The following is a 22,820-nucleotide window of genomic DNA, read 5'->3' on the forward strand; positions in this document are numbered from 1 at the left end:
CGGAGAGCGTCGAGGTGCTGTTACAGCAAAAGAGCTTTATGCCTCAGCTCTACCCCGCTGCTGCTTGATGAGTGTGATCGCACGGGAACCTGGCCGATTGTGACAATGGGAAGGAAGGAACAAAGCCACGCGCGTTCGATATAGTTTGGACTCAGCCTAGAGTTGCAAATCAATCTTGAACTTCAAGCGCAGCAACGAGCAAAAGCACAAGAGCAGCAAAAATCCAAAGTGACAGCTCGTTAAGCGCAGAAGCAAAATCGGAAACGGAACTTCCGAGGGATTTCCTTCCGCGGTAACCAAAACTGCTCGCGTTGACAGGCGTGAGAGCGATTTTCGCACCGAGCTCGGTGACTCCGACCATGTCGGTACATTTCCGACTGCAGAAAGAGTACGTAACAAAAATCGCGCATATTGACGACAGCGGCTCTAGCCGATCATGCGCGAATCGCTCGCTGGTTTAAAAAAGCGTGACCAGCGATTCGCAATTTAGTAGCGAGTCATCATGTGTACACGCCTACTGTATCCATCAAAGATTGCTTGGCAAGACAATGGCCTGCTCACAACCTGCCCACAATGGCACGATTTCAAGAGCACAGGACAATACTTGACATTTCAAGCTCGACAACACAGACATTGAAGTTTCAAGAATTTAACTCGCTGATTTCCTCACTGCACCAAGGGAGCAAGCCCAATCCAATCGCCCGACTCAGACCTGCTCAGCACCGTGTAGATGCTCTTGAGCATGGGAGTGCCCGCCACAGCTGGCAGGAAAGGGTTTGTAGTTCCCACCAGTAGGCTGAGGCACCCAGGCATCTTGGGATCATTGCTCTGCATCAGAATGTCCGAGTCCTTGACCGGCACCTTGGTCCCATCCGGCAAGATCATCTGAACGTCGAGCTTTGTATCGCACGGCATCGAATACACGATCGGCTCTGAGGTCGTCTTTTGCACCTTCAGACCTGGTCGGTTCATGATTGCGTCCATTCGCGACTCTGGCAGCATCGACACTGACGATCCCGTGTCGACCAGCAGGTCCACGGGAGTTGTGGCTACGGCGCCTTGAGCTGTGACACTGCTTTTGGAAAGTAGCCATCCTTCGTCGCCGTCCACTTTGATCTGTATCAATTTGGGATACTTGACGAAGTCAAACCCGCCGATCTCGACGCTGGCCTGCGCACCCAGGTCGATCGCGAACATCTCGACAAACTTCTTGTCTGACTTGCTCTTGGTGTCTAAAACCGATTCGGGATCCGCATCCACCTTTCTGCCGAGACCGAACAATCCATCGTGCTCGAGAGAGCCATCTTTTTCAAACGTCTTGTTGGCCCCACCAATGGTGGCACTCTTTACGACGGTGGTGTTCAGAGTGACGTCATCGTTGAATAGCGTCAGATCCATCTCTCCATCTCCATACGCTTCGTGGTCAGCTCGTAGCTTCTTGCTCGTCGTAGACTTGGTAGGATCGTACGTTGTCTTGTGCATCAGACCAGGACAGTCAACCTCCTTGCACGAAGCTTGCACGGCCCAAGTAAGCATCGATCCAGTGTCCGCCGTCAGGTTGAAGTATTGAGCAGGTGTGCCCATTCCGACCACAGCATTGTACGTCTGGCCGAGCATCTTGGGAAACCCGCCGACCGCGCTGAGTCGCAGCGTCGTTCCACGTACCTTGGCTGGAGGTGTGAGAGCTATCTCGGGAGCTTCAGCCACAGCCAGCTTCAACGATCCGAAGATCAACGTCTTCGATTTGGTTGATGCTTGCTGCTTCTTGCGTTCGGCCCACAAAGCATAGCGTGCAGTGACATGCTGGTAGCCTGCTCTGACATCAGCGGTGTTGATCGATACTGTCTTAGCGTGCTTGGCACTCGAGTGCTCAGTGAAGCTCAAACCGACGAGCAGAGCGGTGAGACATGTTTTGAATGCGACCCTCATGTTTGGCTGTGCGTATTGGTGAGAGGAGGGATGTTTACCGGCGTCTCGCACGACGCACGCTATATAGAACATCAAGTGCGTTGACGTTGATGTTGAGCCAACTCATATTAATCTTCAACCTTGATGAAGTCCAACCGGCGACCTCCTGACGCCACAGCATCTCACGACACTTGCCCGGCATGACTACACTATCAGTCCTGCTTGCGACGGGACCCACCTTGCGGCACCTTCATAGCTGTGGCCAGCGGTCTGTGCGAGGAAGCGAGAAAAAGCTTGGCCTCATGAGGCAGGGACGAACTTGCAGTCAAAGCCCCACCGCTCGGCACCAAAAGAGTGTCCTCTCTCATTCGGTGTCCCGGCTTGCGAGGTCATTTCATGTCCACATTCAACGATAAGAAACCAGACTCCTCACGGTCCCACCTGCGTTGCTAGGCTGGAGAGGGCCGAGACGACAACCGTCAAAAGTAACTTAACTTATGCACAGTGTCACGAGATGAACCAAAGCAGATTGCATTTGACCCAACCGAGGACTTTTGTCATCATTGCTGTGATACATACCCGCTGCATGCACAAAGCTGCGAACATTCGTGTCTGCGCAGTTTTGAGCTAAGTAAGCGATACCTTTGCAATACTCACAAGGCCACCAGACGACCTCTAGCTTGCTTTCCCAGCTCGATTTTTGCATCCTTGTACCCCTGCGCTTGCCAATCGTCGACCACAATCTCCGCACCTTCCTGCAGCCCGACAGCTTTGACAAATTCGATCTCGTGCGCTAAAACGACCATGACATCCGCACAAGCCTCGAGGCGCGATAGAGCCGCCAGCGTGCGCATCGCCTTGTCCGGAAAGTCTTGCATGCACGATGCCATGTCCTGTGGGATAGCACGATCCGTTACCGCCTTACCGCTGCTTCGGTCAAAGTAGCCCGGTGTGGCACGGAAGTCCGTTTCGGGTGCGTAGGATTTGTGGTTATACTCGGCGGTGGATGAGGAGCACAGATTCTCTTTGTTGAGCTCTAGAGGAGGCGGGAGCGGGTGGTAGAGCGCTTGTTGGTGTGCCGCGTCTCCGGCGAGCAGGACGTAGTTTGATTTGGGTTGGCTGTTTGTTTTGGCTAGGAGCGCCATGTGGCCGTGACAGTGCTGCGGAACAGCAACGCAAGGAAAAGAGTGTCAAGCATCAGTGGAAGAGTGACAAGGAGTTTGTGAACGAGGAGCCGACTTACGCCCTCGGCAGAAGCAACGATGATAGTCCCATCGCCAAACCAATCCCAAGCCTTTTCAAACGGTCCCACTTTGATATCCTTGACTCGGCTCTTGACCTTGTCATTAACCGCACTGTTCACAACGTCCTGCATCTCGACAAAAGTACGATCTGTGAGGAACCTCGTCGGGAACATTATCAAGCCCTTTTCACCCCTTTTGGCGGCATCTTCACCTCCGCCCACCCAATCCATGGTCCCGGGGCCGACGAACACTGGTAACGAGGTGGGGAAGTCCAACAGGTTGCCGTAGTGATCCAAATGAACATGAGAGAAAATGATACCGGACAGCCCAATCTTGTCAATCGAGTCGACGTTGAACTTCTTCAGCAGAACATTCTTGAGCTGTCCGTGGTCGTTCAGTTGCGGGTCGAGGAACTTGGCCGAGCCGTTGGCTATGAATTCGGGAAGAACAGTGAGGTCCTGAGAGATTCAATGGGGTCGGTCGAGACGAGTCAGCACCCAGAGATACTCTCTACAAGCGACGGAAGCGGCGACTTACATTGCACATACCCAGATCCCACAGCCATTTTTCGCCAGAGGGATTGTGCTCGATCAATGCGCTCATAATAGGGAGCTCCACCTGCTGCTTGGCCTTCTCGAGGCGCCTCTGTGCATCTGAATCCCAAGAATCATCCACCCAAGCCTGACGATAGCTGCGAATGCTACCTAGATGGAAAAGCGTTACCGATACCTTGGCATCCTTTGAAGCTGCTGTTACCGAAAGAGGGTGAAACTGGAGCGAGCTAGGGTCGATGCGCGCCGAAGCAGGGATGTGCTTGGAACCCGTGACCGAGTCGATCGTGACGCAGCTGTCGAAGCACATACTTGCTTGCTTGCGAAAGCGAGGGGGAAAGGGTTGATGGTGTTGGAAGGGAGGGAGATAGGAAGGCAGGAAACGAAGAATCTCTGTATGCAACGCCGCACGCGACACTCTCGGGAAAACGTGCAAGATTACGCAGAGTCCGCGGATTACGACTGTCTGATTTCAGACGTCAAACAACGCATCGTAGCAGCAGCGGACCGAAACATGTCTGCAAGGATAAACTACTACATTCACAAGGGTTTGTAACAATACTTTCCGCTGGTGAAAGCGCACGCGAGGTGGCCGACAGCATAAGTAGCAGCTCAACCATCATGCCACCTTCCGCACAAATCAGTCGCAAACATCACACACCTCTGGCACAACGATCTCTGCAAATCAGTTCGCCTTCGCCTTCGGGGCTTACAAGCTTCAGATGCGTAGGGACTGCGACCTCTTCTCTCCTCTCACTCGTAGTCAACTTCGCCATTGCTCCTCCCCACCGCCGAGATGGGAGCGACCAGATCGCTAATGTCAAAAGCATTGATGTCCCCCATACTGCACTTGGCCGCCAGGTCGCTTCTGTTCAACAACTCCAACGCAACCCTGAACGTCTCCCACAGACTTCCACTCGTCGCGCCAGTTGCATCGTTGACCATGCCCAATGTCTCAGCTTCGGCCTGCTGCAATGTCAGCGCCGTGTAGATGTGCTCCGCGGCGTCCTGGTACATCTTGAGGTTGAGACACGAGATGGACAGGTTGAAATGGCAACGCACGAATTCGGGTTGCAGGTTCAAGGCGTGGTGGTAGTACCGGATCGCCTCCGCGCTTCGACCGGAGTTTGAAAGCGTGGCTCCCAGACGGTTGTACAGCAACCAATCTTGTGGTCGGACGGAGAGCGCGGTCGAGAAGCAGTCAACGGCTTTGTCGTAGTCCTCGCTCGAGTTGAAGATTACGCCCAAAGCTACCTGGACGTCGGCGTCGATCTCGCCGCGTTCGCCACCGCTGCGCACCATCGAGATCAGCAGGTCGGTCAAACGCGTGTGCTGCTCGACAATCGAAGCCGACGTGCTGTGCGACGAAACGCTGTCGCTTCGTTCGCGCTGCTTAGTGCTTGCAGCCGCAGCCGCCGCGTGAGTGCTGGCACGTTGCGCAACCTCGCGATACTTGTCGTTCCTCTCAATCCACTTTTCGATCGCCTCGTACGCAGCAGTACGGTCATTCTCGTTGGTGTAGCTCACAGCAAGCGCCAACCAAGCGTCTTTGAGGTTGGAATCGAGCTCAAGCGCTTTTCGCAGCGCTGCGATGGCTTGCACCTCTCGCTCGTTCTCCTGCTGCTTGACACCGAGATCATACCACGCCGAAGCGTTGTACGGATCCTGCTGCACTGCGGCTTCCTTTTCAAGAACCGACTCGAGACCAGCAGGTAGACCACCGGCATGAGCTGCGTGATGTCGCGTCGAAGCAATGTAAGGATTGTCGCTGAGGAAGCGATAGGTAGGAGCCGGCTGCATGGCTGTGGCGGCGGCGGTAGCAGATCGCTGTGGAAGCGTGACGGGTCGGATTCCAGCTGAAGTGACTTCGAAGTTGTCCCAGTCACTCTGCAGCTTGTCCCACTCGGCAGTCTGTGCACTCGGGTATCCTCTGCCTTTCGTGCCTTCCCATCGGCGACCGACAAAGTCGAGCTCTTCGTCGTCCAACTGATCGGCAGGGCGGTTCATATCTTCCTCCCACCCCCTGTTGAAGGTGCTAGCGTGTGGGATGTTGGCACCCATGCGCTGGTATCGCTCAAACTCTCGGGCGTCGGCATCGTCTTCGCGCATCCTCTCGGTCACATCGCCGCCGTCGCCGACGAAAGCCCGAGAACTCTCGTGCATGGCTTGCTTTTCAATGGCCTCGCTGCGCGCATCCTCCTCGGCCCAAAGATCATTGAGTGCCTGTTGGTTCTGAATCTCTTGCTGCGTGCGAAGGTGCGCAGGAACGTCGGATTGCAGTGCGTTGTTCCTGGTCAGAGACCTTTGGACACTGGGCGGAAGTTTGGAAAGCCCACCGTTGGCTGCCATCTGATTTGCCCACTGGTAGGCTTCTTGCTGCGACTGTGGCTCGTGCGCTTTGGCCTTGCCCTTGTCGAGGGTTGAGGAAGCCGCCATGTCGGCGTTCTCGACGATATTGTCGCCTTGGATGCCCGCCTGCTTGTCGCGGATCTTGCGCATGAGGTCGAGAAAGTTACTCTGACGGAACTTGGTGCTCTGGTCATGCTCGACCGAAGAGACGAGTCTGCCTGCGGTTCTAGCGAGTTCATCTCGCTCTTGCGGATTGGCGTAGTCGACCTTTTCAATTGGCTTGGCATCCGACGTGAGTTTCGGGGCCGCTTCTGCGTGATGAGAAGAGGCCTCGAATGCGGTGAAGGCTTCAGCCCACTTTGCGTTATCGAGTTGGGGAGCTGTGGATGATTGTTGAGATTGAGAGAAGTGCTGCTGGCGTGGTTGGTGTTCAAGGCTGTGCGAGAAGTGCATGCTAGGAGCAGCATGGGGCATCATACCCATGCGAAGACCCATGGGAATGACGTTGGGGTGAACGGCGTGGGCGGAATGCTGCTGAACGTGCATTTGCTGCTGCTGGGTGGGCTGAGCCTGGACGTTGGAGTGCGAAGCTTCTGCGCTAAGAAAGTCGGTGGCCCATCCAGAAGGAGCAGCACGAGGAGCATTTGTTGCCGCTGAGTTTCTCGAGAAGGCGGGACGAAAGCTTGCCTCGAGATCAGCCATACTAGCGGCTGGTGCAGGGTGGTGATGATGATGATGATGCATGCTCTGCGTGGGTGTGCGAGATCCGCTTGGCAGATTGCCACGCAGCTGCGAGACATCAAAGGCATCGTGGATGTTGTTTTGCGGAGCAGCGAAAGGAGCCTGCTGGGAAGGAGCGTTGAAGAAGGCAGGCTGCGACGAGGATGTGGCAACCGCACGCGTATCCGAACGAAAGGAAGGAGCTTGCGGTTGAACATATGGATTCGAGGCAAAGGTATCTTGCTGAGCCGCGCGATCCTGACCGAAGCGCTTGCCAATGTTCTGAAGCGGATTCGAAGGGCCGCAGCCTGCGCCACCGGAGACGAGATCAGACATGGACATGGTAGGCCAAACAAGATCGAGATGGAGATGGTGGTGGTCGATGGTCAAAATGCAAGTCTGAATCCGCACCAGAAACACGGAGTTCGGTAACAAGCTCGGACGAGCCGAATCGCCACAATTCTGAGCCGGAAAAGTGTCGGCCAATTTCGAGCAGTCGAGTACGAAACCGACTCTACTTTCTCTTTCCGTGACTCTCGAGAAGCAGCGAAGGGCTAAGTCCGAATAGTCCAAGCCAGAAAAAGAAAAATATCGCGCGACAGGCGCCATTTTCACGGTCATCTTGACGTGCGAGCGAGACGAACCACTCTTTTTCGACAATGTTAGAACCCGAAGCCAACACTCTGCAGCCAAAAGGCCAGCGTCTCGCGACTACACACACAAACCATCACACACAGCTTCACCCCGTCCAAGCGAAATGTACCGCTACGACGATTGCAAAGAGAAACAAGACTGAACGATACGGCACGAGAACACAAACCTATTCCGCCGAGCGCAGAGAGACCCACAGGGAGCAGATCGCCGACTACAGCTCCTCTTGGTGAGGGAGGATGCCCTTTTGTCGGAGCGCTTCAACGTCTGGTCTGGATTCGAGATCCTTCTGCAGCTGATCACCCAGTCGGGCTCTCTCCAGCTCCTCCTTCTTGCTCTGAAGAGCCGGCGCGACGGATTGATCCTTGAGAATGCCGCGGTTGACGAGGTCGTCCTTTTCTGGTCTCCTCTCGAGTCGTCCTTCGAGCTTGTCGGTGAGCTGGTGCTTTTGCAGTTCATCTCGCTTTGCCTGCAGCGAAGGCGCAACCGATTGATCCTTGAGGATACCGCGCGATACCAGATCGTCGCGCTCGGGTCGTCGTTCCAAACGCCCTTCGAGCTTATCGGCCAGTTGCGACTTTTGCAGTTCGTCGCGAGCCGCCTGAAGCGAAGGCGCCAAGTTTCCGGGCTTTAGGATGTTCTTCTCCTCGAGCTCGTGGCGATCAGGTCGATGGCCCAGACTACGCTCCAACCGGGCGCGTTCTTCCTCACCGAGAGGACTCTTGGGTTGATCGCCAGAAGTGCTGACCGCATTGGCAGCTCCAATATCGAGCTTATCGATAGTAGCTGTATATATCCATCAAACCGAATGCATCCGTGAGTCCAGCGATTTGTGTTGGACGCTATCAATCAGAGAGACGACTCACCCATAGTAGCTTTAAGTGATTGTGGTGGCGAGGTATTGGGTGGTTCAAGATGACGGTAAAGTGTGACGCCAACATGTCGGTCAGCTGTCCGCTTTTCTCTCTCGGCTGTGAGCTTGCGTTTCAGCGTCTCAGCGCCTCAGGGGCTTGGCCCAAAAAGCAATTTCTATTTCCGCCAGCTCAACCGCCGCTTGGGCCTCCCCGCACTCCATTCTGGGTCTGCACGGGGACGAGGTCAGTGTGCGCGTGCGTTGTTTGCCTTTCTCCTCTCCACTCCGCATTTTTTGGAGGCGCGTAATGCTCGCATCCCGCATTTTAGACTCTACGCTCACAGTCAAACCCGCTTTCCAGATAACACACTCGACGAGGCCTCCCAGGCGACGACTTATCCAAACCAATCCACACCCGACACTGACACCCAATCTCGCTCGCAACTTCGCTCGTGTTTGGATGCTAGAATAAATGATTAAGATAGGATGTGTTAGATACATAGAATACATAATGCGTTTGCGCTGTGTGTTTTGCGTGTGTGAGCGAGGGCTTATGCAAGGCCCAGAGGCAATCAACGTCTTCAGTGACGGCCTCGCAGTGTTCAGGCCGCAGCGAGCGGCTTGTCATCGTCGTCGCTACTAAGGTCGTCGTCGCTCTCCTCTGTTTTGTCCACAGCCTCGATCGGCCTGGCCAGCTTCTGATCCGCTGCCGTCTGCTTCTTCAGAACTCCGTTGGCCCTAGGCTTGGCCGCTTGGGAATCGGCAACATCCGTCATAGCCGCCATCGATCCGCCGTTCTGGCCCTTGCGTTCGGCAGAGTCGAGCTTGCGCATCTTGGCCTGCGCATCCTTGACAAACTTCCACTTGGCCGAAATGTCGCGTCCATCGTCACCCGAGGCGGCCCACTTGAACTTCTTCTGCAGCGCGTTCGCAAAGAATTGGCTGATGTTCATTACCTGCAAGCCGAGCTCCATCTTTTCGCTGTCGCCCGTCGAGTTGGCCAGCCCTGCCTTGGCCGCTGCTGCGCCCTTCTTGCTTGCCGCACCCTTCTTCTTGGGCTTGACATCCTTTTCTTCCGGCTCCTCTTCCTTCTTGACCCTCTTCTTGGGTCCACCCTTGCCGTGGCCCATGGCGATCAGGCGATCGTCCCACTCTTTGAGCCACGCAAGCGTGATACGCGGGTCGATGTAGTTGAGCTTGGACGTGGACAGCGCTACATCCGACGTGTTATTCTTATTGACCAACTCGGCCTCCTGTTTCTTGATCATCTCGTACTTGCCCAAGATCTTCTTGGCCGAGCTTGCAAAGTTGCAGCTCGTCGCCTGCGACTTGTTGGTCTTGCGCTCCTTTTCCAGCCGTTTGGCCGTCTCGTTGAGCGCCTTGAGCTCCTCGTCCACCTGCTTCTTGTCCTTGAACCCCTTGATCGACGACCGGACCTCCTCCTCGACGTTCTTCACCTTCTTCGACTTCTTCGGCGTGCCATCCTCGCCCGCGAGCCCCTTTTGCTCTAGCTGATACTGTAATTCGGACTGCTGGCGCTTGAACGTCGACTCGAGCTTGGCCTTTTTGTCCGTGATCATCTGCTCCTCGTACTGCTTGACCTTTTCGGTGTCGAGATCCTGCTTGCGCATGATCTTGTCGAACTGCTTCATGAAGGGGAACTCCTTGGGCTTGAACTCCTTTTTGAGTTCACCGAGCTTGTGAAAGGTGAGGATCTTTTGCTGCTCCTTCATGATCTCGTAGCGGATCTGGAAGATCTTCTCCTGCGTGCGCTCCAGGTTACGGTTGAGCAGCATGGGGTTGACTGTCTTCTGATGATTACACAGGATGGCCACCTGCCTGTTGGCTTCATTGTAGGCCAGACGCAGGTTGGTTTGGTTGATCTCGCGCTCGGTTGCGTTGGGCCGCGATTTCAGCCACTCCTCCGTTTGCTCGAGTAGGCCCTGGAACGTCACCGACGCGTTGTAGGTACGGAACACCTTGGCGCTCAGGCCCTTCATGTACTTGGACAGAAACTGGTTGACCGAGCTGGGCTGCAGTGGCTGCATCTTGCCACTCCCGGACTCGGGTGCACAAAAGATGGGGTCCGAAGGCTTCTTGCGGACGAAGTTGCCGGACTTGTCCTTCATGCCGTTTGTCTTGAGGAACATGGCGATATTCTTGAAGACGTCCGGATTTGTGATCTTGAGGTCCTCTTCGAACTTCATCGAGTCTTTACCCAGGAACTCGAGGTGGATGGTGTCGGGCATCTTGATCTGCGCATGCTCGCAGCGCAGTGAACAGACGCCGTACGTCTCCGCCTCGTCTTCGCCCTTCTCGTTGCCGGCGCGAAGCGAAAAGTTGTCGATGAGCCATACAATGGTGGCGATCTGTCGCTCGTGTCGAACCTTGGACTTGAGGTTTTTGTTGATGTCGCGGCGGATCTGCTTGACGACTGTGTCGAGCTTTCGCGCCTTTTCAAACTTCTCACGGTCCGAGTTGGTCTTGAAGTTGGATGTGGCGTCGAGGAAAACGTACTTGTACTGGCCGTTGATGTTCTCTTTCCAATAGGCGAGCCAGGTGACGTCCTTCTTCTCGACGACTTCGGCCCAATCGCCCATGCCAGCAGGAGGCTGCGGTGCAGGTTTGTTGGCACTGTGATTGATGGTGATGTCGCCTGGAGAGATACGTCGCTTGACCTTACCTGCCTTGGGATGGGCACCACGTCCGAGGAAGAGACCGGGGGGTTCGACGTTGACGTTGCCGACGCGCTGCTCAACGCCGTCGACGAGGCAGACCTTCCATTTGGTCTCCTCCGCCTTGCGCTCTTCAATCTCGCGTTTCCTTGCAGAGGGAGCCAGGCTCTTTTTGCGTTCGAGCTCGGCATCCTTGAGGCTGCGCCAGTAATTGTACATGTCGCCAAAGTCGAGTTTGTCAAACGACTTGATCTGGGTTCCGTCTCGAGGAGGATAATTTTTGAGATCCGCCTTGAAGTCGTCAAAGAAGTTGCGGTTGAAGATGGCGTTCTGGGCGTGCTGAGTCTGGAGCTTGACGGCGTAGAACATGGCGACTTCCTCGGTCTGCGGTGGCAGATCGACAGGCTTGCCATCGTACTTGAGCTTGATGTCTTTGGGCAGAGGCTGATACGGATCGGGGAAGCGAGGACCCTTGTGGATCAAGACGTCCCATTTCTTCTCGCCGGAGCCGGTGATAGACATGGACTTCGGGGCTTTCTGCTTTGACTTGGAAGATCGGCTCAATGGCTGATCGTCGTCGTCATCGTCATCATCGTCACCGTCGTCACCATCGTTGTCATCCTCTTCCTCGTCGTCGTCATCTTCTTCTTCATCGCTATCGTTGCTCTTCTTGACGACGGCTGTGAGCGGAGCATCTGAATCGGAATCCGAGTCGTCATCGTCATTATCATTGTCGCTGCTGCTATTCTTCTTGACGCCGTTCTGTGACGTCACGGTGGAAGTGAGGGGAGCATCTGAGTCGTCGCTATCGCTGGAGAGCTCGCTATCTTCCACCTTGGGCTTCTTGGCGAGCGGCTTGTCGTCGTCGTCGTCCGAGCTCGAGTCCGAGTCGCTGAAGAGGCTTTGCTTGGCGGGACGCTTGGCATGGCCGTTCGTCGAGGTTGAAGCGAGCGATGCAGGCATGGGCTCGTCCTTGACCTGAATGCCTGCCATTTTCAACGAGGAGGCCTGCTTCGGTAGAATGGAGAGGTTTCGGGTGGTTGCGGCAAGAGAAAAAAAGTAGCAACTGGACAGATTCAAGCTGAGTGCAAGCAAAGAGCAGCTGCTGCAGTCGTCAAAAAGAACGACTGATGAAACGGTTGTGCGTGCCAGGGGCTGCTGAGCTGAGCTATGGCGTCCGAGCACAGGCACACTGCAAGCTGCCTGCGGATGGTCCGTGGCTGGGAACGAAGGCTTGTCGAGGAAATACTGACGCGAACAGAGCGTCTCTGTCGGAGAGGAGCCGCAGTTGAATGAAAGGGTCGAAAAGTCGAAGCGAGCAGGTTGACCAGCAATGCTGCAGTGGGTGTGATCCGAAAGTTCAGCAACGGTGAGCTGTGACGAGTCGACGGTGGCCTGGCCTGCCTGCCTCGGAGTTCGAAACCGTATAAACAACGTAACCGAGTCGGAAAGAGTGAAATGAACGCAGAACTAGACGCAACAACAGAGTCTGGCGTCGCGATAGGTGATGGTGGTAGGAAGCAAAGAGAGAATAGAGGAGGGGGGCGTGTGATTGGGTGGGAGAGAAAGGGTGGAGGAGGCTGCGGATCGAGAGCGGCCAACGGAACTCTCACGCTTTTCGTTGACAAGCCAAAGTTAAGGTGATAATGCTGCTTCGAAGTGTCAGTCTGGGCGTGTGACTTTCACTGCAATTCCACTTTTTTTCCCTTTTTCTTTCTCACTCCTTTCTTCCCACTACTACGCGGCGCTGGGTGTCTTTTTTGCGCTTTCGGCGGGACGCGTGGAGGCTTGAGCGAGCCAGCTGGTGAGTGAGTGAGGAAGCCGCTCTGTGGCTGTGAGTGAGGGCCATTCGACGCTCCGGCGACAGAAATGAACCTCGACTCAGCAACCAAAACCACTGAACGCGTTGCTCGTCTGACAGGCTTGGTTTTGGTTTTCCACACCCACACCCACACACTCACACACACACACACACACACACACACACACACACACACACACACACACGCTGGCTTGTCGTCCAGTCCCCGCTCTCTGTAGTTGCTGACTGACTCCGGTCCAAGTCAGCTCGCTCGACACCCAGTTCTGTGATCGATATGCCCCTGTTCCCTTGCTGCTGCTTCTTCTAGGAATAAAATATATTTCCTCTGCCTCGAATATATGTAATGCCTGAGCGAGAGAGCAAGCAGGCAGGAATGAAAATGAATACTAGAAAATGAGAGCTGCCGAATGCGTCTCGCTCGGTGCGGAAACGAGACGCGTCTGTCGTCTTTAGCGGACTGGCCTTCTCGCACGGCTGAATGCATGTTCTCGGTTCCGGCAAAGCAGGGTTGCACTTTCGCTTTTTGGCCAACGCTCTCCACACCGAACGCACCGCTTGCACGCTTTTTGATATCGCAAACTTGCATCTCCGCCAACATCATTAATCTTCACAGCTTCTTTCTGGGCTCGACACGATAATCCTGGCGAGCATCACAAGAGGTAAGCTCGAGCTGATTAGAGGCGCAAAGATCAACGGTAATGCCGAGTCTGGTGGGGATCATCTGGATCAGGACGAGCAACCGGCAGCGAATCATTCTCCTCCCATTGGGGCCACCACAACTCCCAACAGTGACAGTCGTCGACTAGCGCTCAGAGCAGGATATTGGATATAGCGACACAACGTGCCCAAGTATCAAGCTGACTCCGTATCCGTTTCCACATTGCATTCGCTCATATTCAACTCTATCTCGGCGATTCTTGTCTCGTCTTCGACCTTTCGTGGCCAAACAGTGGTCACCAATCTCGCCTCCGTCAAACACACACATTCCCGCAACAATGACACAACTCTACCGTGACCCTTGGGCCAAGCGTGAGGCATGGCGCAAACACCCCGTCTTCTCGCACCGCTTCTTCGCACGCAACATCTTCCCCGGCTTCGGATTGGGGCTGGGCGCATTCGTAGTATACTTGGCCGTCGACACCATCACACATCCTTCCAACATCGAGAAGCTCAAGGAGGATGCACGCAAGCAGACTGGTAAAGACCACTAGAATGCTTGGACTCAAGCACAAGGTCAATGTACAGCAATTTCAGATTCCGTTCGTAACCGCAACCGCAGATTTGCAGGCTCGGAGTCCTTGCCTGTGGGTGTCTGTCACAGATAGACCTTGGCTACTGCACACTATGAGGTACAAGGCTGCTTCACAGCGTTTGTGCTATGTTCGATGTATGAGGAGACACATCGGTGCAGCCCATGCACTGTGACCATTAACAGCAGACCACGAAGGCCAGATCGATTTCGACTAAGCCGACGAAAGATGATCTCTTGCTAATGATTTCGCGATGTTACACCGTACGGCTGAGACACTTTGAACTAAAACAAAAGAAGCAAGCGTGTCGCACGATAAGAAGATACCTGAATACACGGCTATATCCACATGGTTCGAGCACGCCATTTGAATTTCTAGGTGCGCCTTTTCTTCCGCCTCCGTTTTTGCGTGGGAGACGTCCAAACCTCAATCTGCATCGTTGAGTCATACGCAGACGGAGGCCGACGAATGATGGAGCTCCTTTTTGTGTGGTTGCACCACGCTGTCGCTGCAGCCTCTGTAACAGGGTCCTTGAGGCCTCCTCCCCGCATGACACCGATACCCGCTTCGTGTCAGTCCTGATACGATATTCATCTGGATCTGTAGCAGCAACCGCTCACCAGAGTCGATGGAGCGTCCATCGAGTAGATCGCAAGCCCGTCAGAGAGAGGAAGCCTCGGGCTGGGAGAGCAAACCATGCGGACGAGCGGGCGGCGTTTAGATAGGTTTCAACGATGCCCGTGCACTGGCGCCGTGCATGCAGCCAGAAGCGCGAATTTGCATTTCTTCTGAAGGATCTTCCGGTCGTCCCAGCTTCACGCTTTGCCTGTGGCGGCCTGTGACGGCCTTTGATCTTGGCGGTTGGAGTACGAACGTTTGACAAGGAGATTGTGATTTCGATCAACAGATAATCGAGCCGAGGTACATCTTCTTCCTGTCCAGATCGCTTTTGCGGCTTTTCCGTCCCGCTGCTCTGTCCCGAGAGGGGAGAAAACTTCGCCATAATGCCAAGAAGAGAGCAACAATCGACTCGTCTTCGGAGCTCATCCGATTCCAAATTGCAGTGGTTGCGTGCGTGGCAGTGACAATGGCAAAGACAGTGGTCCGCGGTGGCTTAATAGGTAGACACGAAGGCAGGTGTGAGTACATGGCGGTGGGTGGGTGTGACAGTTGCAGCTTTGGCTGAGGAGCGACACTTTTCCCGTAGATCCGACGAGAGGGCGATTCGGCTGTGAATCCTTTTTCGTTCTTCTTGTTCCTCCGTCTTCTCCCTTTCTCCGTTCACCACCATCTCAACCCCCCTTTTGGCTTCGGCACATCCACTTCCTTTCTCTAGACTCTTTGTCATCATGGCCAACGCTCCGCACGGTGGTGTCCTCAAGGACTTGCTCGTTCGCGATGCCCCCATCGCCGCACAGCTTCGACAAGAAGCCGACACGCTTCCCGAGCTCGTCCTCACAGAGCGTCAGCTCTGCGATCTCGAACTCATCATCAACGGTGGTTTCTCCCCTCTCCAGGGCTTCATGAACCAGGCCGACTACAACGGCTGCCTCGACACCATGCGTCTGACTGATGGCAACCTCTTCCCCATGCCCATCACGCTCGATGTGGACCAGCAGCAGATCCAGGCTCTCAAGATCCAGCAGGGTGCCCGCATCGCGCTGCGCGACCCTCGCGACGACAATGCCATCGCCATCATCACTGTTACTGATGTCTACGCTGTCGACAAGGTGCGCGAGGCCAAGGCCGTTTTCGGCTCGGACGACCTCGCCCACCCGGCCATCACCTACCTCCACAAGTCGGTCAAGGAGTTCTACGTCGGTGGTGAGGTCCAGGCCCTCTCCAAGCCCAACTACTACGACTATGCCGAGCTTCGATACACCCCCGCCGAGCTGCGACAGCACTTCGCCAAGATCGCCTGGCGCAAGGTTGTCGCCTTCCAGACGCGAAACCCCATGCACCGCGCTCATCGTGAGCTGACCGTGCGAGCTGCTCGTCAGCGCCAGACCAATGTGCTCATCCACCCGGTTGTGGGTATGACCAAGCCTGGTGATGTCGACCACTACACTCGTGTGCGCGTCTACCAGTCGCTCATGCCTCGTTATCCCAACGGTATGGCTACCTTGGCTCTGCTGCCCCTCGCTATGCGCATGGGTGGTCCTCGTGAGGCTCTGTGGCACGCCATCATCCGCAAGAACTTTGGTGTCACCCACTTCATCGTCGGTCGTGACCACGCCGGCCCTGGTAAGGACTCGAGCGGCAAGGACTTCTACGGCCCTTATGACGCCCAGACGCTCGTCACCAAGTACACCGAGGAGCTTGGTATTGAGATGGTGCCCTTCCAGCAGATGACCTACATCCCATCCACCGACGAGTACCAGCCCGTCGACGAGGTCGCTCCTGGCACCCAGACAATGGACATCTCCGGAACTGAGCTGCGTCGTCGTCTTCGTACGGGTGCTGCCATCCCCGATTGGTTCTCTTACGAATCGGTCGTCAAGACGCTGCGCGAGTCTTACCCGCCCAAAGCCAAGCAAGGCTTCACGCTCTTCTTGACCGGTCTGCACAACTCGGGCAAGGACCAGATCGCCCGTGCGCTGCAGGTCAAGCTCAACGAACAGGGCGGTCGTTCCGTGTCTCTGCTTCTCGGCGAGACGGTTCGTTCCGAGCTGTCGTCCGAGCTCGGATTCTCGCCCGAGGACAGGCAGAAGAACATCCAGCGCATCTCGTTTGTCGCTGCTGAACTCACGCGTGCCGCTGCCGCTGTCATTGCTGCCCCCATTGCGCCTTACGAGAAGTCGCGCGCCGCAGCTCGCGAGACAATCTCCAAGACGGGCGGTGCGGGCAACTTCTTCTTGATTCACGTCGCTACTCCTTTGGAGTTCTGCGAGAAGACTGACCGCAAGGGCAACTACGCCAAGGCACGCGCCGGTCAGATCAAGGGCTTCACTGGCGTCGACGATGTGTACGAGGAGCCCACCGACGCTGACCTGGTGGTCGACATCTCGAGGCAGAGTGTTGCGGAGATCACCCACTCGATCATCTTGCTGCTCGAGGCCCAGTCGCTCATCTAGAGTACGAAGACGATTCGAAACGACGATTCGGAACATATAGATTCACAACCGGACACAAAACTTCTCACGTGTACAGGCATTTTTTTGACATGAAACAGCGATGTTTTGAACGCTTGTCGGTGCTGTTCCATGAGACTGAATCGAAGTGCTTGCGGGCCGAATGCGAGGACTTACGCAAATGCTGTGCAAAACGCAAGGATGGCTTGTGAGAGCGTGAGCGGGAGCGTGGCATCGGAAGAATGAGGTTGAGACCATACAGAGAACATCGATGAGCTGGCGGAGGACTTCCAACTCAGAATAGGTGAAAGGCCAGCTCGACACATTGCCCATATCGAATATTCCTACACTCACGATCAACAAGAACGGAAGGTGTAAAGACCGTGAATGGTATTGCTATAAAAGATCAACCATGACAAGACTCGAAGCTCGAAGCTCGAAGAGGGAGTGAGTCGATGAATAGAAGAAGCTCGAAAGATAGAGAGTGTGTGATATATACGAGACGCCAAGCCAAATCAAAGAATGTGCAGAAAGAATACGAAAGAAAGTGTTCGCGAAGAGAGAAAGAGCTAGGTTCGGATGCCAAAGACTAGATGCTTTTGCCCGTTAACCCGCTCACTCCTCCAGGCGTAATCCCACCACCATCGGGATCAGCCTTAAGCCACAACGTTGGCGGCGGCGTTGCCCCACAGCCTACCGCTGCCCAGGGGACGAGCCCTCCTCAAGTGAATGTGGAAGTTGTCCGTGCCGGGGGGTCCGATATCGATTCCCAACCCGGTACCGACGATGATGTTTCCATTGCCGTGTCCCGATCCGGACTGGTCGCTGCCCACCGTCTGGTCGTTACCAATGATGATGTTGCCGTTACCGTTTCCACTTCCCGAGTCGCCGCTGCCAACTTTGTTGCCGGAACCAAGGATCAAGTTGGCGTTACCGTTGCCAGTTCCCTGACCCGAGCTGGTGCCACCGTTGCCGTTGTTCGAGCCCACAGTGTTGTCACCGAGCGACAGGTTGCCGTTGCCTGCACCCGAACCGTTGCCAGTACCAGTGTTGGAGTTACCGTTGTTGCTGCCGAGCTGGCCACCGCCCAAGTTGAGGTTGCCGTTGAGGATTCCGTTTCCGGATCCAGAGTTGTTGTTGCCGTTGTTGTTACCAGCACCGGAGGCGAGGTTGAGGTTGCCATCACCGACACCGTTCAAGGCACCGCTGTTGTTGTTGCCGTTCTTGTCACCATTGCCCGAGCCAGCGTTGAGGTTTCCATCGCCAACTCCGTTGGCGGCTCCGCTGTTGGAGTTGCCGTTCTGCGAGCCGTTGTCGGATCCCAAGTTGCCGTTACCCGTGGCGACGCCGTTGGCAGCACCTGTGTTGCTGTTGCCGTTCTTGTCTCCGTTGTCAGATCCAAGGTTACCGTTGCCATCAGCAACACCGTTGAGCGAACCAGGGTTGTTGTTGCCGTTGTGGTCACCGTTGCCTGAGCCGCCGTTGAGGTTGCCATCAGCAACACCGTTCAGGGCACCGCTGTTGTTGTTGCCGTTCTTGTCGCCATTGTCGGAGCCGGCGTTGAGGTTTCCGTCAGCGACGCCGTTGCCAGCACCCGTGTTCGAGTTGCCGTTCTTGTCACCGTTGTTGGATCCAAGGTTAGCGTTGCCATCAGCGACACCATTGGCGGAGCCCGGGTTGTTGCTTCCGTTCTCGTTTCCGTTGTTCGAGCCAAGGTTGCCGTTTCCGTCAGCAACACCGTTCAGGGCACCGCTGTTGTTGTTGCCGTTCTTGTCGCCGTTGTTCGAGCCAGCGTTGATGTTTCCATCAGCGACACCGTTGGCGGAGCCAGAGTTGTTGTTTCCATTCTGGTCTCCGTTGTTCGAGCCAAGGTTGCCGTTTCCATCACCGACGCCGTTGAGCGAGCCGCTGTTGGAGTTGCCATTCTGGTCACCGTTGCCCGAGCCAGCGTTGAGGTTTCCGTCAGCGACGCCGTTGCCCGAACCAGAGTTGGAGTTTCCGTTCTTGTCGCCGTTGTTGCTGCCCAGGTTTCCGTTGCCGTCGAGGCTGCCGTTGCCTGAACCAGAGTTGCTGTTACCGTTCTGGTTGCCATTGTTGCTGCCCAGGTTGGCATTGCCGTCCCCAGAACCGTTAAGCGAGCCGCTGTTGTTGTTACCGTTGCTGTTGCCATTGTTGCTACCGGCGTTCAGGTTGCCATTGCCAGTACCATCGCCGGAACCGCTGTTGCTGTTTCCGTTGTTGTTTCCGTTGTTGCTACCCAAGTTACCGTTACCGGTCAACGAACCATCACCGGAACCGGAATTGTTGTTACCGTTGTTGTTGCCGTTGTTCGAGCCACCATTGAGGTTACCGTTGCCAGTACCGTCGAGGCTGCCCGAGTTGTTGTTGCCATTGTTGTTGCCGTTGTTGGAACCCAAGTTGCCGTTGCCATTGAGCGAACCGTCAAGCGAACCGGAGTTGTTGTTTCCGTTGTTGTTTCCGTTGTTCGAGCCGAGGTTGCCATTGCCGTTGCCGACACCGTCACCGACACCAGAGTTGCCGTTGCCGTTGCCAGTTCCGTTGCCACCGCCATTGTTGCCGCCGCCGTTGTTGCCACCACCGTTGTTGCCGCCACCATTGTTGCCGCCGCCGTTGTTGCCACCACCGTTATTGCCGCCACCATTGTTGCCGCCGCCGTTGTTGCCACCACCGTTGTTGCCGCCACCATTGTTGCCGCCGCCGTTGTTGCCACCACCGTTGTTGCCGCCACCATTGTTGCCGCCGCCGTTGTTGCCACCACCGTTGTTGCCACCACCGTTGTTGCCACCACCGTTGTTGCCACCACCGTTGTTGCCACCACCGTTGTTGCCGCCACCGTTAGAGCCTCCGCCGTTAGAGCCTCCGCCGTTAGAGCCTCCGCCATTGTTGCCGCCACCGTTAGAGCCTCCGCCGTTAGAGCCCCCGCCGTTAGAGCCTCCGCCGTTAGAGCCACCACCGTTAGAGCCTCCGCCGTTAGAGCCACCACCGTTAGAGCCTCCGCCGTTAGAGCCACCACCGTTAGAGCCTCCGCCGGATCCGCCCGAGCCACCCGAGCCACCAGATCCACCAGAGCCACCAGATCCACCAGATCCACCAGAGCCACCAGATCCACCAGATCCACCAGATCCACCAGATCCACCAGATCCACCAGATCCACCAGATCCACCAGACCCACCAGATCCACCAGATCCACCGGAGCCACCAGATCCACCGGAGCCACCGGAGCCCGAACCACCAGAGCCGGAGCCAGAGCCACCGCTACCGGAGCCCGAACCGCCGGAGCCAGAGCCGCCGTTGGAGCCCCAAGGACCACCAGAGGGATTCCAGCCGGACGTGCATGTGCAGTAGCAGCCAGCGAGGGGAGCCTGAGAGTATGTGGGAACGGGGAAGGATTGGGGAACGGGGACAGCCTGGGTAGCGTTTGCTGCAGCAGGCGCTGCGCACGTTGCGTCGTCAGCGTAGACGAGAGAGAGCGAGGCCAGCACAAGGGCTGACCACGTAAGCTTGATCTTCATTCTCTTCTTTGATCGCTTGAGCGATGTTGTGTTGAGTAGGGTAGAAGAGGGAAGGACGTGAAGGTCTCAAGGGCCTAAAGCCGAAGGTTGAAGCTGGGGAGGCTTCGAAGAAAGGGTAGGAAAGAGTTCGATGAAGAAAAATTGAGGGGAGGGGGAATGAGGACGATGAGAAGACGTATGCTTTTAACGGTTCCGGGAAGGGTGCTTGGGACAGAGAGGGACCGGTGTTGAAATGAAGATCCTGGTCGATCCAAGAGAGAAGCCGTCGATCCAGGAGCTGTGGACGTTCTACAGGTGCATTGCACGAACGGCAAGCCTACGAAGCCAGAGGAGGATGGAGACTATCCAGGTAGCGGCTCAGGCTCTTGGACAGCGGCACGTTTGCTCTGAAAGCTCTGCAGGAACGCACACTACGCCCTAGTCTCGCTGCACCGCTGATGTGCGCGCGGGATCCGATGGAACAGAAACAAAAACGAGCCAAGAAGCACCCATCGGACCGCTGCGATGGCGCAAGAACGGGATCGCACAAAGTGTCATAGCAGACGGGGCGTAAAGCCATTGCGCCATGAACGGGAAGCTTGGAGCCGACAAGAGCGCGCAAGCGAGAGGAAGGTCTTTAGGCGAGGATGAGGAGAGACACCAGGGTGATGGGTACTTAGAATGCAGATGCATGCAAATCAGAGCATGATAGGAGAGCAGTACAGCTTTGCCGCGAACGGGCAGAAGGCAAAAGTTAGGCGACACGACGTGCAGGCGCTGAGCGGCAAACGGGCAATGAACGCATGTCTCAAATCATACGGTTGGAGCCGCCAATGCCAGACCCGCAAGGTGTGAATGATGTTGGGGCGAGCTTGGAGACAATGCTAGGAAGCGCAACTTGAACTGTGGTGCAGAGTAGGGCGACATGGACGAGGAGCTTGCTGTCTCAGGTTGGGGCGTCGGATGAACAGCTGCTGTGAAGAGAAGCATGAGACTGCACTGATGGACAGGTGACCAAGTGGTGGAACTCCGATGGTTTGCGAAGAAGGAGCCAGAAGAAGGAGGGAAGGCTGGCTGGTTTCTTTAGAGTTGGCTACTGCAGAGGGCTTTTGGAAAAGGGGTGTGTGAATGAGCAGATCCTTCTCATGATCGGAGCCGAGGGAGCCGAGGGAGCGAGGAGGTGGCAGCCTACCAAGTAGATTGAATCTCAGAAACGAGCGGATAGGAAGAAGGTTGGGCGGGTAGAGGTGCAGGAACCATGTAGGACCATGCGTTAGTGTGGGGAAGAGACCAGGGCCAAAGCACCTTCAGGAACAGGGGCCAAGGAACAAAAGAAAAGGACTAGTAAGCTGCAATATCGGCCATGGTGGAAGAAAGAATACAGGGAACCTGTGTTGGGAAATGCAAATGCAAGCAAGGGGGTTCAAGCAGACAAGCAGACGAGCAGCGGAGAAACGGAGCCGACCTGCGGTTTTACCAGATGCAGGAGTCACAAAGCTTACAGAGCGCGAAGGGAAGGCGGAAGTAAAAAGGGCCTGCAGCAAGAACAAATATCCGAGGGGTGGATTGAAGAGATCGGGCAAGGGGAGGAGGAGGCTCAAAAGGCGTTTGGCACAAAGTGACAGCTGGAGTGGTGGGGGTGGTGGCGGCGTCGAGGAGAGGCACGAGTACGAGCAGCACCAGTAGCTGAGACATAGGCGGAGGGCCAATTGATCGAGTGCAACCAGCCCAAGTGGCTTTGCTGCTCGGATCTGCAGGAAACCAGAAGGACCATGTCTCAGCGCCTGCATATACGAGAGAAGAGGTCTCGGTTAGGCGAAGGGAGCATTGAGGCTGTCGGTAGGCCAAAGGTGCAAACTTTTCTGTAAACTCAGTTGAGCTGCTCAGTTGTGCCAGCGTTGAGTTACTCACCTCACTCAGAGCCACAATTGACGATCATTTTTTCCTATATGATTTTCCACGCAGGTCCCACACACAGCCTTCTGTGCCCCCGAGTCTCACCGGACCGCTCTGCTCCTTGTCGATCGTTCAACGCCACTCTGTTCTTTGTCTTTCAAGGCCTTGCTCTGCGTCGGCTCTTGTCCGGAGGATTGGCATGAAAGGCTAACGGGGCAACTCGTGGATGACTAGCCTGCTTTTTCACACTCGCATGTCCCTCTACTATGATCACGTTCACTTTTCCTCTTTTTCTGCGGGTCAACTTCACACACAGCA

General features: G+C 55.6%; 8 protein-coding genes across 8 annotated transcripts; 2 read left to right on the forward strand and 6 right to left on the reverse strand.

Annotated features, from left to right (window-relative positions):
- Positions 1-666: 666 nt before the first annotated feature.
- Positions 667-1,929, reverse strand: EX895_004494 (uncharacterized protein; the record flags this gene model as incomplete). Its single annotated transcript, XM_029885088.1, has 1 exon — positions 667-1,929. The coding sequence occupies one exon, from the start codon at positions 1,927-1,929 to the stop codon at positions 667-669; it is 1,263 nt and encodes a 420-aa protein (XP_029738330.1).
- Positions 1,930-2,561: 632 nt separating this feature from the next.
- EX895_004495 (uncharacterized protein) lies at positions 2,562-4,013 on the reverse strand (the record flags this gene model as incomplete). Its single annotated transcript, XM_029885089.1, has 3 exons — positions 2,562-3,068; positions 3,152-3,610; positions 3,690-4,013. 3 exons carry the CDS (start codon positions 4,011-4,013, stop codon positions 2,562-2,564), a joined length of 1,290 nt encoding a protein of 429 aa, XP_029738331.1.
- Positions 4,014-4,456: 443 nt separating this feature from the next.
- On the reverse strand, positions 4,457-7,114 carry EX895_004496 (uncharacterized protein; the record flags this gene model as incomplete). Its single annotated transcript, XM_029885090.1, has 1 exon — positions 4,457-7,114. The coding sequence occupies one exon, from the start codon at positions 7,112-7,114 to the stop codon at positions 4,457-4,459; it is 2,658 nt and encodes an 885-aa protein (XP_029738332.1).
- A 523-nt stretch (positions 7,115-7,637) lies between these two features.
- Positions 7,638-8,293, reverse strand: EX895_004497 (uncharacterized protein; the record flags this gene model as incomplete). Its single annotated transcript, XM_029885091.1, has 2 exons — positions 7,638-8,209; positions 8,290-8,293. The coding sequence occupies 2 exons, from the start codon at positions 8,291-8,293 to the stop codon at positions 7,638-7,640; spliced, it is 576 nt and encodes a 191-aa protein (XP_029738333.1).
- A 585-nt stretch (positions 8,294-8,878) lies between these two features.
- Positions 8,879-11,944, reverse strand: EX895_004498 (uncharacterized protein; the record flags this gene model as incomplete). Its single annotated transcript, XM_029885092.1, has 1 exon — positions 8,879-11,944. One exon carries the CDS (start codon positions 11,942-11,944, stop codon positions 8,879-8,881), a length of 3,066 nt encoding a protein of 1,021 aa, XP_029738334.1.
- A 1,824-nt stretch (positions 11,945-13,768) lies between these two features.
- EX895_004499 (uncharacterized protein) lies at positions 13,769-13,984 on the forward strand (the record flags this gene model as incomplete). The annotated part of the gene is made up of 1 exon (XM_029885093.1): positions 13,769-13,984. The coding sequence occupies one exon, from the start codon at positions 13,769-13,771 to the stop codon at positions 13,982-13,984; it is 216 nt and encodes a 71-aa protein (XP_029738335.1).
- Positions 13,985-15,372: 1,388 nt separating this feature from the next.
- Positions 15,373-17,097, forward strand: EX895_004500 (uncharacterized protein; the record flags this gene model as incomplete). The annotated part of the gene is made up of 1 exon (XM_029885094.1): positions 15,373-17,097. One exon carries the CDS (start codon positions 15,373-15,375, stop codon positions 17,095-17,097), a length of 1,725 nt encoding a protein of 574 aa, XP_029738336.1.
- A 653-nt stretch (positions 17,098-17,750) lies between these two features.
- EX895_004501 (uncharacterized protein) lies at positions 17,751-20,627 on the reverse strand (the record flags this gene model as incomplete). Its single annotated transcript, XM_029885095.1, has 1 exon — positions 17,751-20,627. One exon carries the CDS (start codon positions 20,625-20,627, stop codon positions 17,751-17,753), a length of 2,877 nt encoding a protein of 958 aa, XP_029738337.1.
- Between the last annotated feature and the right edge of the window lie 2,193 nt (positions 20,628-22,820).

The sequence above is a fragment of the Sporisorium graminicola genome, chromosome SGRAM_4, assembly GCF_005498985.1.
Source record: "Sporisorium graminicola strain CBS 10092 chromosome SGRAM_4, whole genome shotgun sequence".
Taxonomy (NCBI): Eukaryota; Fungi; Basidiomycota; class Ustilaginomycetes; order Ustilaginales; family Ustilaginaceae; genus Sporisorium; species Sporisorium graminicola.